The sequence below is a fragment of the Bufo gargarizans genome, chromosome 5 (assembly GCF_014858855.1).
Source record: "Bufo gargarizans isolate SCDJY-AF-19 chromosome 5, ASM1485885v1, whole genome shotgun sequence".
Taxonomy (NCBI): domain Eukaryota; kingdom Metazoa; phylum Chordata; class Amphibia; order Anura; family Bufonidae; genus Bufo; species Bufo gargarizans.
In genome coordinates, this window is record NC_058084.1 from 97,242,230 (window position 1) to 97,255,201 (window position 12,972).

At 43.6% G+C, this 12,972-nt stretch overlaps 1 protein-coding gene across 4 annotated transcripts in view; it reads left to right on the top strand.

Annotated features, from left to right (window-relative positions):
* The window catches only part of RB1CC1 (RB1 inducible coiled-coil 1), a 140,815-nt gene that overhangs the window by 103,691 nt on the left and 24,152 nt on the right, over positions 1-12,972 (top strand). For all 4 annotated transcript variants that reach the window (XM_044292711.1, XM_044292715.1, XM_044292714.1 and 1 more), the window contains 4 exons: positions 1,662-1,770; positions 2,943-3,150; positions 4,593-4,641; positions 6,737-6,784. In XM_044292711.1, coding sequence (XP_044148646.1) covers positions 1,662-1,770; positions 2,943-3,150; positions 4,593-4,641; positions 6,737-6,784 — 414 coding nt within the window. The remainder of the gene's footprint in view (positions 1-1,661; positions 1,771-2,942; positions 3,151-4,592; positions 4,642-6,736; positions 6,785-12,972) is intronic.

A 12,972-nucleotide genomic window follows, 5' to 3' on the forward strand; every position in this document is an offset into this window, starting at 1 on the left:
GTTCTCGTGGACCTAAAGGGGTTGTCCAAGTTCTATAATGCCCTCCCCCATGCCTGGACCTCTCACAAAAGTTGTACTTACCTCGCTCCCCGGCAAAACCGACGCTGCATCTTCCCTTCGCCCGGATTAAAACATCCGGCGTGGGGACGGGGGCTGCCAATAGCAGACCACAACTGAAACAAGCCTCCCTAGCATCGCCTCCCTAGCATCGCCTCCCTAGCATCGCCTCCCTAGCATCGCTGTAGTGGTGGGGATGCCAGGCCTGTCCACTGCCAATCTGATATTGATGTCTTGGGCTACATGCATACGACCATTGTGTGTTCTGCAGTCTGCAAATCCGCAAAACACGGATGGCGTCCGTGTGCATTCCGCAATTTGCGGAACGGCACTGACAGCCTTTAATATAACTGCCTATTCTTGTCCGCAAAGCACAGACAAGAATAGGACATGTTATAAATTTTTTTGCGGGGCCACGGAACGGAGCAACGGATGCGGACAGCACACGGAGTGCTCTCCGCATCATTGGAGTGAATGGGTCCGCAACCGAGCCGCCAAAACTGCGGCTCGGATGCTGACCAAAACAACGGCTGTGTGCGTGAAGCCTTATCCTAAGGATAGGTCATCAGTACTAGGTCAATGTCATTTTAACAGACTTTGCATTAATCAATTGAACAGATGAATATAAGAAACTTAGTAGTATATCATCAATGAAAAATGCCTCTTTCTCCATCTAGTAGCATTCTTTCTCCTCTCTCCATAGACTTTTTTTGTGTCGTCTTTTGTCTTCCTCACCCTTCCCTTTACTTCTATGGGCAGCATGTAATCTGATACTTCAGTGATTGGCCATCTTGCCTCTCAAAGCAAGGCAGAGAATGTTAGTTTTCGTAGAGGCAATGGAGGGTGAAAAGAAGCACTGATACGATATATGATCAGATATATTGCAAATTTTCTTACAATGATTTATACTATCAATTTATGCAACATTTGTTGAAATGACATTGACCATTTAAGGTTCGGGAGAATCACTGTAAAGGAACTCTGCCATCACGATCCTGAACTGTTACCTTCAGTAATACATGAGTAGTACTGCAGATAAGAAGTCCAGATCACTCTTTTTTATTTTGCTACTGCTCCTCGTTCCTCAAAGCTGCACTGAAATACATTGTCAGGACTGCCATGCATGCGCACGAGTCCTCTCCTGTGTATTTCAGTGCAGCTTTGGGTGCTGACAGGAAGGGGGGGACAGGGAGCAGTAGGGAAAAAAAAATGTCAATTTGGACTTATGTTCAGTACTGCTCATGTATTACTCTAGGTAATAGTTCAGAATCGTGGTGAAAGTTTACTTGAACCAGAACCAGAAGTTTAAGATGAGTATAAAATGTACAATGTACGGAATATGAATCTCCTGAGCACCATGAGACAAAGAAGAAATATCGTCTTGTTGCATCACCTATTAGCACATAGTCCTACAGTGCCTCTCGGGGGCTGGTTGATCAGGAGTGCTCATGACTTTAGTGCGCTTGGTATGGTTGCAGGATTTGTTATGTATTCTTATGTTTCCCTTTATTTCGCATAAATCACAATAAAACAAGACTAATCAGTGTCCACGGGGAGTATTCTATGAATAATTAGTTTCATTACTGGACTTCTCTTTCCCACAGACAAACTTTAACACTGTTTTAACAAGAGAGAGACTTAAAAAAGAAAATATAATTAGTGAACTGAGTGAGAAGCTGAAGAGTGTCACACAGCAGCAGGAAAGAGATAAAGGTAAGTGTCATGCTCACCCTCTTAATCCTTGCACATTTGGTAGGACATTTCAGCTTTACATACATAATGCACAGAAGGTTTTTGTCTGGCCACCTCTGTGACCAGTCCCCATTATAGGGAATAGCTAGCGTTAGTACGGATGCCGGACAATCCTAACGCTAATGTGAAAGAAGCCTTGGTAATCTATCACGGGGCCATGTACACGGAGAATGCTTCCCCATCCTAATCACAGCAGCTGCCATTGGGTAACCTTTTCCTGCCTGTGCACAGCTTCATATATGACCGTGCCTTCTCTGACCTAGAGTGTACATTAGCTGTCAAGGAGTACGTTGATCCACCAAAATGAGCATTTCACTAGAAAATACTATCAACCAGCACACTTAACCCTTTCAGCCCTGGAAGGTTTTTTGTTTTTGCTTATTAGTTTTTCACTTCCTGCCTTTGCGGGGCAATGTCATTTTTTTATTTTTCCGTTCAGCTGACTGTATGAGGGTTTGTTTTCAAATTGCACCATCTAATATTGCATACGATGTACTGGGGCGCTGGAAAAAATATTCCTAATGGGCTGAAATTGAAAAAAAAAAAAAAAACACACAATTCTACAACAGTTTTATGGGTTTTGTTTTTACGGCGTTCCCCATATGGTAAAACTGAACTGTTATTTTCATTCTCCAGATCAGTATGATTATAACAATAACACATATGTATAGTTTTTGTTGCATTTTAATACTGAAAAAAAGAAAAATAAAAGCCTTGAAAAATTATATTTTTTTCTTTTCATCCCCATATTCTGACCCCTATAACTGTTTTTGTAGTTATGTTTACAGAGCTGTGTGAAGACTTATTTTTGCAGGGCGATCTTTACTATTAATTGATACTATTTGGGGGGGGGGGGTGACTATTTGATCACTTTTTATTTAAAAAATTGTGGGAGGTGAAGCGAATCGGCCATTTTGACTTTTTTTTTGTTTGTTTCTTCATTTGCCACATGGGATAAATATTTTTACATTTTAATAGTATATGATTTTTCACATACCCATGATATATATTTTTTTGTTTTCATATTTAGGGTCATGTATTATTTTTTTTCATTTGTATAGCAGCCTGGAATTAATGACACTTTAAACCATGTAATAATTTTTCTCACCTATGTTTGCGGTGTTACTGTGCAGATCTAATTGAAACACTATCTGAAGACCGAGCGCGTTTGCTCGAGGAGAAGAAGAGACTTGATGATGAACTCGGCAAGCTAAGGAGTTTTGTGTCTTCAGCTCACACAGTTCCTGCCTCTGAGCCTAGTGGAGCTTTTGTGCCTGAACCTCCTTCTGAAGATGAAGACAGGATGGAGCACGCTTTAGAAATCAGCATGACAGCTGTTCAGTAAGTGCAGTCACTCGTTTTGGGTTAACTGTTTAAGTGGTTTAACCCTTTCGACCCCTCAGGTTTTTTCGCCTTTGCATTTTCTTTTTGCGCTCCCTGCTTTCCCAGAGCCATAACTTTTTTATTTTTCCATTATTGCCCTTTGAGGCTTGTTTTTTGTGGGACAAGTTGTAATTTCCAACACCACCGTTTAATATTGCATAGGATGTAGTGGGAGGTGGAAATAAAATTCCAAATGGGGTGGAATTGGAAAAAAAAAAACATACCAGAGTTTTACAGGTATTTTTTTATTTATTTTTTATGTCATTCACTATGTTGTAAAACTGACTTGTAATTTTCATTCTTCAGCTCCGTACGAATCTGGCCATACCACATGGGGGAGCCGGAGCATTACCGGAAGTACGCGCTTCCGGCAATACAGGCTCTCAGATGTGGTAGATTTGACCACGTCATCTGAGAGGTTAAATGTCCACGATTGGCATTACCGCCGGTCGCGGACATTAGCTGTGGGTGCCTGCTTTATGAAACAGCAGGCACCTGGTTGCTATGGCGCTCGTTCCGGAGCGGGCGCCATCTTTAATGACCCGACATGTGACATACTATTACGTCACATGTTGGGAAAGAGTTAAACCTTTTAAGTCTCTCTCACACTTCAGTGTTTTGGTCAGTGATTTCCATCAGTGATTGTGAGCGAAAGCAAGTAGTGTAGCTACACAGACATGAGGTATAATGGAATGTGTTTAGGCTCAAAATCACTGATGGAAATCACTGACCGAACACTGACTGTGTGAATGAGGCTTTACTCTTTTTATTAGTAGTAAGCTGCTGAGTTGCATGTTGAAGAACATACAGAGAAGATATGTGTCTCAAGTTGTGTGAAATTGCCCTTTTCCCCCTCGCCATTCTAGTTTAACTGCTGAGTAAATGGGCCTGTAATATATATTGTTATCTAGGCATAGTTTTTTTTAAAGCTTTCTATTTTATAAGCCAGATCTATTTTGAGTGCAAATTCATAAAAACTATTTTACATTTGTTATCCCATGATTGATGTAAAAAATGAAAATTAGACCTAATATAATAAAATGACAATCTCTTTCTAACAACGCTAGGACCAGCCCTGCACCTCACCTCTCTGCTGGGGCGCTCTCCCTGTAACTGTCACAGCTTCTTACAGTAGATGGTGGCATTTGAAGGAAGGAACTGAGCATGTGCAACCACCTCAGTAGGTGGACATGTGCATCATCACGCAGGGCAGTCAGCTAGTGGAAGATCCATCACCTCTCATTGCTGACAGTCCTGTGTGATGACACAGTGTCCATAATAACATCAAGTGACTGCTGGTCGGTCACAGCCATCCTTGTGATAATACTATCTGCTATGATATGAAACATTTCGCATTGTGTGATTGGATCAGTGCACACTTTCTTTTCTTTTTCTTTCAGTGATATTACATTGTCAGAGGAGAAACAAAAGATTATTCTGCTGGAGAGAGTAAGTATCAGGCGTCTCTCTGTACTATTGTCTTCTTGTGCAGGAAACGGTATTAGCATTTGTATTGTACACTAACATTTATAGTTTTATGACATTTGAACCACCGCCCAAGGTCCAATATTGTTACCATAGTTGTGCAGTACTAGAGGTGGGCATACAGCCATGATGGTTGAGCAGTCTCTGAGTGAATATTAGGGCTTGTAATGGATCTCCTGGCACCCCGACCGGGTACCTCCGTCGATGGATGCTCCTAGCGCTTCCCGAGGACTCCAAGCACTCCACTCGACACCGTAAGCACTGCAGACCCCACGAACCGCCGAAGCTTGGTTGAGGTCTCGCCATCTCCTACCCACCCTGGACCTAAGACAAGGCTCCAGGCTCCAGTGGGTGAACCTCTCCTAAATCCAGAGAGCAGGAACAGCTTTTACAAGAGCTAATAGTATAGCCCGGGGAGTATAGCAAATCTTCAGGGTATAGCAATCCCCAGTTTCGATCAGTTACCCAAACACCAGCCTCAACATGATGAAGGGTAAAACAGGAACTCTTTATTGAACACACAAGCATTGACCTATACACATTTTCCAACACAAGGTTACCACCCACAGGGTTTTGTAAAAACAACCAATAAACACGTACAATACACTCAGACACTCCCACACAAAATTCTCCCCTCTGCCTGTGATACAAATACCCCACACAATGGGTTGATGCAATTTTATCACAGGCAGGAGAATACACAGTGTCTTCTGTCCTGGAGACAACTAAGGAGTAAGTCGATTATCTCTCAGGACAAAGGGGAATCGCCAATACACACGTGGGGACAATAGGACAGACATCACTACTGAAATATACAATGTCCCACCATTTACAGTGCACATAGACATTTAACATATCCCAAAATGGCACGAATTGGACCAGGGGTTCAAAAGTTAGTAAAAGTCCTTTGTGAACAAAGGAAGCCTGGCTGATGAGAGGGCCCATAATCCTGGGGCAAGAGGCTGGTAGCCAGGCTTCTCCACCACCCAGTGGCGAGGTTGGTTTCGTCAAAGGGCTCGTTCACACGACCGTATATCTTTTTCAGTGTTTTGCGGGCCGTTTTTTCCAGATCCGTTTTTCCGGGGTTTTTTTCAGTTGTGTTTCCGGTTAAGTAATTACATAGAAAAAATTGGGCTGGGCAAAAAAATTTTAATAGATGGTTCCGCAAAAACAGAATGGATATGGAAGACATACGGAGTACATTCCGTATGTGTTCCTTTTTTTTGTGAACCCATTGACTCGATTGGAGCCACGGAACATGATTTGCGGGCAATAATAGGCCATGTTCTATCTTTCAACAGAACGGAAATACGGAAACAGAATGCATACGGAGTAAAAAAAAAAAATTTGTGGAACCATTGAAATGAATGGTTCCGTATACGGAATGCAAAAAACTTTGTGTGGACGAGCCCTTACATTGAGGCATGAGGACAAGGGTCTCTCTGGGAACATTCTGGCAAGTTTGTTTTGTGGACATGCAACTATTAGATGAAGCTTTTGCATGCACAATTGACTTCTTTCCAGACAGTGAGTGTCTGATAAAACGGTTGTTGGTAAATTTCACCTAACCAGTGATCATTTTAATTAAAATAATCTGTTTGAGCATCTTTAGACTAATTTCAAGGGCAGCACTTCTAGGAGTGTCCCCTCCTGCTCAGCTTCAGTCAGGCTTGCCTTGAAACCAACCTGAACTGGATCCACACATTTTCAAAAAAGAGAGAGGTAGCCGCATGCCAACAAATTCAAGCAGTAATCAGGCATGTCCTTTCCTCACGTAGTCTGCTGCCATATGGATCCCATTGAGAACAATGTGGGCGGTTTGTTTTCATTAGTAAATTCACGCACAGAATCCGCATTGTGAACGAGCCCTAATACTACATTGAAAATCACCAGGTGATCCCATATGAGCCCTAATTGAAAATCAGTAGGGGAGCCCCTCGTGTGGCAATATTCTAGTGGTTGAGGGGCGATAAATGTGTTCTCCTGATTTGTACTGTTACATATTCACATATTGGTAGGTAACGACTGCGATGGTTATTCTCTCTTTTCCTATTTTCAGACATTGCAGCAAAAAGAAGAGGAAAATAAGCGACTAAACCAGAGATTGGTAAGAAGTTACCTTTGCCTTTAGCAGTTTTTAAGCATGCACTCTCAAAGATAATGCAGTTGGGGAATAAAGCCAGAATCTCAATACGAATAAAGTTTGGTGCGCACAACTTTTGCAACTTTTGGGGGCTTTTTCTGTCTACTTGTCAGTTTTTCAAAAAAGTGGGTGCTGCGAGGCCAGACATAGCTGACCCTACACGTTTCTTCTAATCTACGCCAGGAAGCTGATGTAGATTATACCTCAAATCTACACCGGCTCCCTGCACAGATATACTGGTGTGTAAAACGCCAGCCACGGACCCGTCTCATAACCCACACTACTTCTCGACGTGTTTTCCTAAGTTAATTACATAATCTGTTTTCAATCTTGAATCCCTCTCTCTCTTTTTTTGCTAAAGCCTGTTTTTAGTACCAGCAGCATCTCCAATTCAGCTTCCACTGACATCGCATCAGCCTTGTGTTTCCCGTATTTGTGCCCTATCAGAGTAACATTAAAATGGGGGGATTATATGCTTTATCCCTGTTTGTTTTAATAGCTAATTTTGAGCATCAGTTTTGGGTTAGGTTTCACTTATTTTTGAGTGGAGAAAAAGTCTGGCGTGTTTTTTCTTCTGCCAAAAATAATGGAAACTTGACTGAGAGGAGCATTTTAAGTTTTCTTTTGTAATATTGTAGTCCACGAATGATGGATAGAAATGGAAGATTTTCCATTTGTATCCGTTATTTAATCCTTCCTCAGATGAAGCAGAATAACACAAAAGTAATTGCACATGTGAACGCAGCCTGACTTGTGCTGTCTACAAAATGGAATCTGAAACATTTCCAATTTGGTCCATAAGACATTAGGGGAGGTTTATCCAACTGGTGTAAAGTAGAACTGACTTAGTTGCCCATAGCAACCAATCAGTTTCCACTTTTCATTTTTCACAGCTCCTTTGGAAAATGAAAGACGGAATCTGATTGGTTTGCTACCGCAACTAAGCCAGTCCTACTTTACACCAGTTTGATAAATCTCCCCCACTTTGTAAAGGCAATTAATACTAGCGCAGTTTTCACCCTGTTAGCAATTTCTACAACGTAAATAACATAAGTGCCGGATTGCCACACTGAACTCAAGGGAGCCAAACAGGACCCCATTGAATAAAATAATTGGGACATCACTTTTTTAACGGACAATAAATTTGCACTATTTTTGATGGAATCTGCAACAGCGACCTCAAACAGATTCACCGGCACAGATGTGAACAAGCCCTAAGAATATTTATTGTGTGTGAGAAATATGCTTTGTATATTCTATGGTAGTGGATTTATCTGTTCCAGAATTTACCAGTGAACCCGTTACTACAGCAGGCTTAGAAAAACCTAAATATCAGGTCTGTAAAACCTGTCAGTGATTCTAAACTAATTATATGTGCTACGAAAACCTTCAGTCCTATCTGGTGAAGGGGTCAAGGTATGGCCCATAATTCACTTTGCTGACTGCTAGCTTTTGCCATCTTGATGGATACATTAAAGAAGTGCAACAATGTAGCGAAGACAAAAAGAATATGCGGCACTCACCGAAGCGTTCAAAAGTGTTTTTTTCATTCAATCCTTCATATAGGACCAACAGGTGGGGTTCTGGGGCGGATGGGCTCCTGCAGATGAATGGCGGTTACTGCCGTTTCGCGCAGTATATCGCGCTTCTTCTGGCCGCTCTGATCGTCAAGGGCGCAATACTGCGCCATATATAAGCGCCGCCCCTCAGCCGGCATCATGTGCAGCAGCTGTGCGCCGCCAGTAAGTGACGTAAAAACATATCCATATGACAGAGGGAGAAAAAAGAGACAAATACAACATACCAAAATATAAATAAGCAAACAAAGGTTGGATTAATAAAGCTGGCAGTAGCAGCTACTCAAACATGAAGAAACTATTTTTATAAATAGCTGTTTTAATTGGAGCAACGCAGGTATAGGGAGGACAGGATGTGGAAAGGTTAATCTCTTAAAGGGACCTAAGGCCTATTAATGATATGGCAGGCCAACACCTTTGACTATATTCCTTGATATCCCACTCTTAAAGGAACACGGACATGTCGTTCCTATCGTTCAGTCCTGCTGCGCCGGTGGCTTTAGTACGAAGAATCTACCTTGCTTCCCTCTGCAGGAGCAGCCGGTGACGGTCCCCTCCCCTAGGGGTGGATGGGACCTGTTCCACTCCCGCAAAGGAAAGACAGCGCGGACGGCCACCATGCGCATCCCTGACGTGATCAATCAGGCGGGGACATCCTCTACCTGAACGGATGGAATTCACATGTTCCCGTATTCGTTCAAAGAGTGGGCGGATTGTTTATGCCGATGTAATACCTATTGCATGGACAAAACACGGCATACACAATATAAGGCGCCCGACATGTTATAAAATCCCGCACCGCATGTTGAACCCCTCCTATCTGCAGCCATTTACTGCACATATTCAATGCGCAAAAAGAGCAGTGCCCACATTTATGATTACCCTCAGGTTTCCTGCTGGTGAGCCACGTCTCCACCTGGGATGTGCGGAATACGCTGCTCACCAATTTATCTTTGAGGGTTGCGCATTTTCTGAAAGTGACTAATGGTCGCTGACTGGAGAGGTTACTTAAGGCTGGATCACCCTTAAGAAGATCCCAATTCTCATGTATTACACGCCTAATGATATCTGCAGCCGGACTGTACTTGACTGCAAAAGCAAAACGGTGTGGTTCAATATTTCTGTTTCTTTCCACCAGCAATGTGTTACGGTCAAGTACGGCAGCCTTCCGTAGGGCTGCCGAGACTATTCCTGGTGGGTAACCCCGATCCACGAGTCGGTTGCTGAGCTCCTTAGCTTGCCTGTGGAAACCATCCTCAGTGTCGTTAATCCTCCTCAGACGGACGAATTGTCCGTATGGGACGGCTTTCTTAACCGAAGGCGGGTAAAAACTGGTCTGGGCGTGCCCATTGCGGTGCCTAGTACCTGGCGGTACCATTGACCGTCAAACTGGAACACATTGCTGGTGAGGATGAGGTCAAGCGCATCTATAATGAAGCCATTAAACATGGGATCTTTATCACTTCTGCTCAATACTGTATTTACGGCCCGGAGTCCAAGATCATGGGGAATTCTGGTATAGAGACTCTCGACGTCCAAGGACACCAGGCGGAACTCCCTCCGCTACTCGAAATGTTGGAGTGTTCGGAGGAAGTCCCCGGTGTCCTTGAGATACGTCGGAGTCCCCAATAGGAGTGGCCTGAGGAGCCAATCTACGTAGCCGGACAGTGGTTCTGTCGCTGACCCAATCCCGGCTACTATAGGGCAGCCAGGGGGCCGGGTCAGCGATTTGTGGATTTTGGGGTGGGCAGGGATGAGCCGATTAGCCATGCCTTTGGGCAAAAAAACGGCTGCTATGTACTTCTCAACAAGTACATGAAGTCTACCAAGTATTCCCTGTACGGGATCTCCCTTCAGTCTGAGATATACTACGCTGTCTCCCAATTGTCTGGCTGCCTCCTCCATATAGTATTCCCTGGTCATCAGGACCACATTCCCTCCCTTGTCGGCCGGCTTAATTATGATGCCATCCTGTTGTTTTAACCACAAAAGGGCTCGATATTCTTCCCCGGTAACATTCGGGGGTGCTACTGGGTAAATCAGCGCACGTATATCTCTTAACACCCGTTTGTGGAACAGGTCTATCGCTGAGCCGGCCGGCATGGGAGGAAGGAAGGTGGACCCGATACCACCGGTATACTTATCTACCTTGTAACCACCACTGTCTAACGTGTCTGCCTCCATATTGGCTAGAAACTGGATGCACTGTATCTCCTCCTCATTGAAACGACCCTTAAGATGGAAGTCAGTCCCTGTGATTGTCGTGGGATTTCTCCTGGCAATGGTGTAACATTTCTAGGGGGGGGATTCGGCAAACATTTTTTTCAAAAACAATTTGCGGATCGATAGAAACAAGTCAGTCTCAAAGTCCACAGGGCTGAACTGCTCAGCTAGGCTGAATCCCAGCCCTCGATTGAGGAGTGGGATGCAGCCCGGGGGCAGTTCTAAGCCCGTGAGGTTCACCACTATGTCGACAGTGCTGGTGTTAATCTTATCTTCTACTGTCACCACGAGACCTGGCGTCTCCGCCTCATCGACTTGCGTGGTACTTTTGGTTCTTCGCTGCATTGCCGCTATCTCAGCCAGTACCCAGGACCGGATTCATTACCTGTTGTTTGCAGTGCCGCTGTATTCCACTTCTGTTTGTGCATTACATTAAAGAAGTGCCAATATGCAACATGTAACCAGTGAGATGCAGAATTAGATTAGGATTTTCTGTATTTTAAAACATCGTGTATGGTAATTCCATTCACATTTGGGAATTTCTTTGGTAGGCATAGGCCAGTTTTTGCATTGTGGATTGTGACCTGAATCCGCTCCCTTTTTTTCCATAAACTATAATCATGCAGATTAAGTCTTCTTTTAGTTCTACAAACATTCAGAATTTTGGCCCCAAGGAGAAGTAGATATGTGACTGTTATATCAATACATCTAAGTGGTCTTGGACTCTTGAAGGAATGTTATTTCTGTTCCATTGATCTTTCTTTTAAAAACATCCTTCTGGTCACATTAGTTCATAACCTTTTATAAAACAATAAGCAGCATGTAGTGATGGAAGAATTAGTTTGTGGGCTTAAAGGGGTATTCTAGAATTTTGCTATTGATGCCTATCGTTAGGATAGGCCATCAATTGGTTTGGCAGTGAGTAAGGAACCTTTGTGTCAACCAATAGATTTGGCTGTGGGCTATTTCTAAGAGCATTATATTAGAAGTCCCCTGTTTTCATCCTTTAACCCCTGGATCTGGACTTCGCTGCAGGTGAACCACCAGACAACTACCTCCTGGAATAGTCACTGTGTGATGGACAGCAGACACATGGGGGTTAGAGACATCAGTGCAGGGCACGGCACTGGTCAAAACAAATCATAGTCAGAGACTGACCGAGGTCAGGGCAGGTAAAGTAGAAGCAATTCAATAAACAGTCCGAGGTTAGGGCAGGCATCTAAAGGTCTATGGAGGTCAGGTAGCGGAGAGTCAGTATCCAGCAAACAGGCAAAAGTCTGTACACGGGCAGACAAACTAATATAGAACTCCTTAGCAGGGAACTAGCAAGCTAGACAAACCTATTACTTGGGTACCTTCCCTCAGGGAAGTACCCAAAGGTGTCCAGCCGCTGGCTTGTATAAACTATAGTGTGCAGGCTGGCCTTTTAAGAACTGGTAAAGTGTGCAATTGCCCTACAGTCTGAGAAGGAGGGGCTGAGCCAGCAAGCAGGCCTCAGCGAGGTTCACTGGTAAATTCGGGAAAAGATAAATCCACTACCATAGAGGCCTATCACAGAGGGACAGACCTACCCCTGCAGCCAGGCCCACTGGGAAGAATAGAAGGCAGTACCAATCTCTCAGAAGCCAGTGGACTGGGGGAGGTGAGTGAAACAGCGGCGGTCTCAGATCAATATTTGACCAGCAGGTTTCCAGCACCCCACCCTCCCGCCTGTGGCGCAGGCACTACACTGCTCCATCCATTGGGTGGAGCTAGTAACTGCAGTGCTACTACCATTTATTTCAGTGGATGAAGCTGTGTAGTTCCCAAGCTACTTGGGAACAGCTGAAAGGCGGGGATGCGGGGTGTCAGACCCCCACCGATCTGATATTGATGTCCTATGCTTGTTTTCACTTCATTTTAATTGTACATACATTGTATTGATAAAATCCAGTCATTTCTATTGTAAGAAGTCGTTTTACTGGGTTATCTGAAATTTAATGTAGATTTGGGAAAAAGAGGCTTTCTTGCAACCCATAGATGATTCTTCTAGAATTTCAATATACCTGAGGCACCATGGGATGTGACAAAAATTAGTAGTTTGTTTTACTTAGCAGTATCTTAAATATTGAGGTATATAAGTACTCCAACCATATTCCTGCACCCCTGTACAAAAAAAGAATACTGTCATACTATGACTTAATACGATGGTACTGTGGCAAATACCTTCACACTGTGACTTTGCAGTGTACAGACAGTTGGCACGGTGCTTGCACTAGATCCTGCCTAAAGACATGTATTCTGTATAAGGACATGACACAAGTGTGAACAGAGCCTTACCAAGTAGCATTGTTATAATCCAGTTGTAAACCT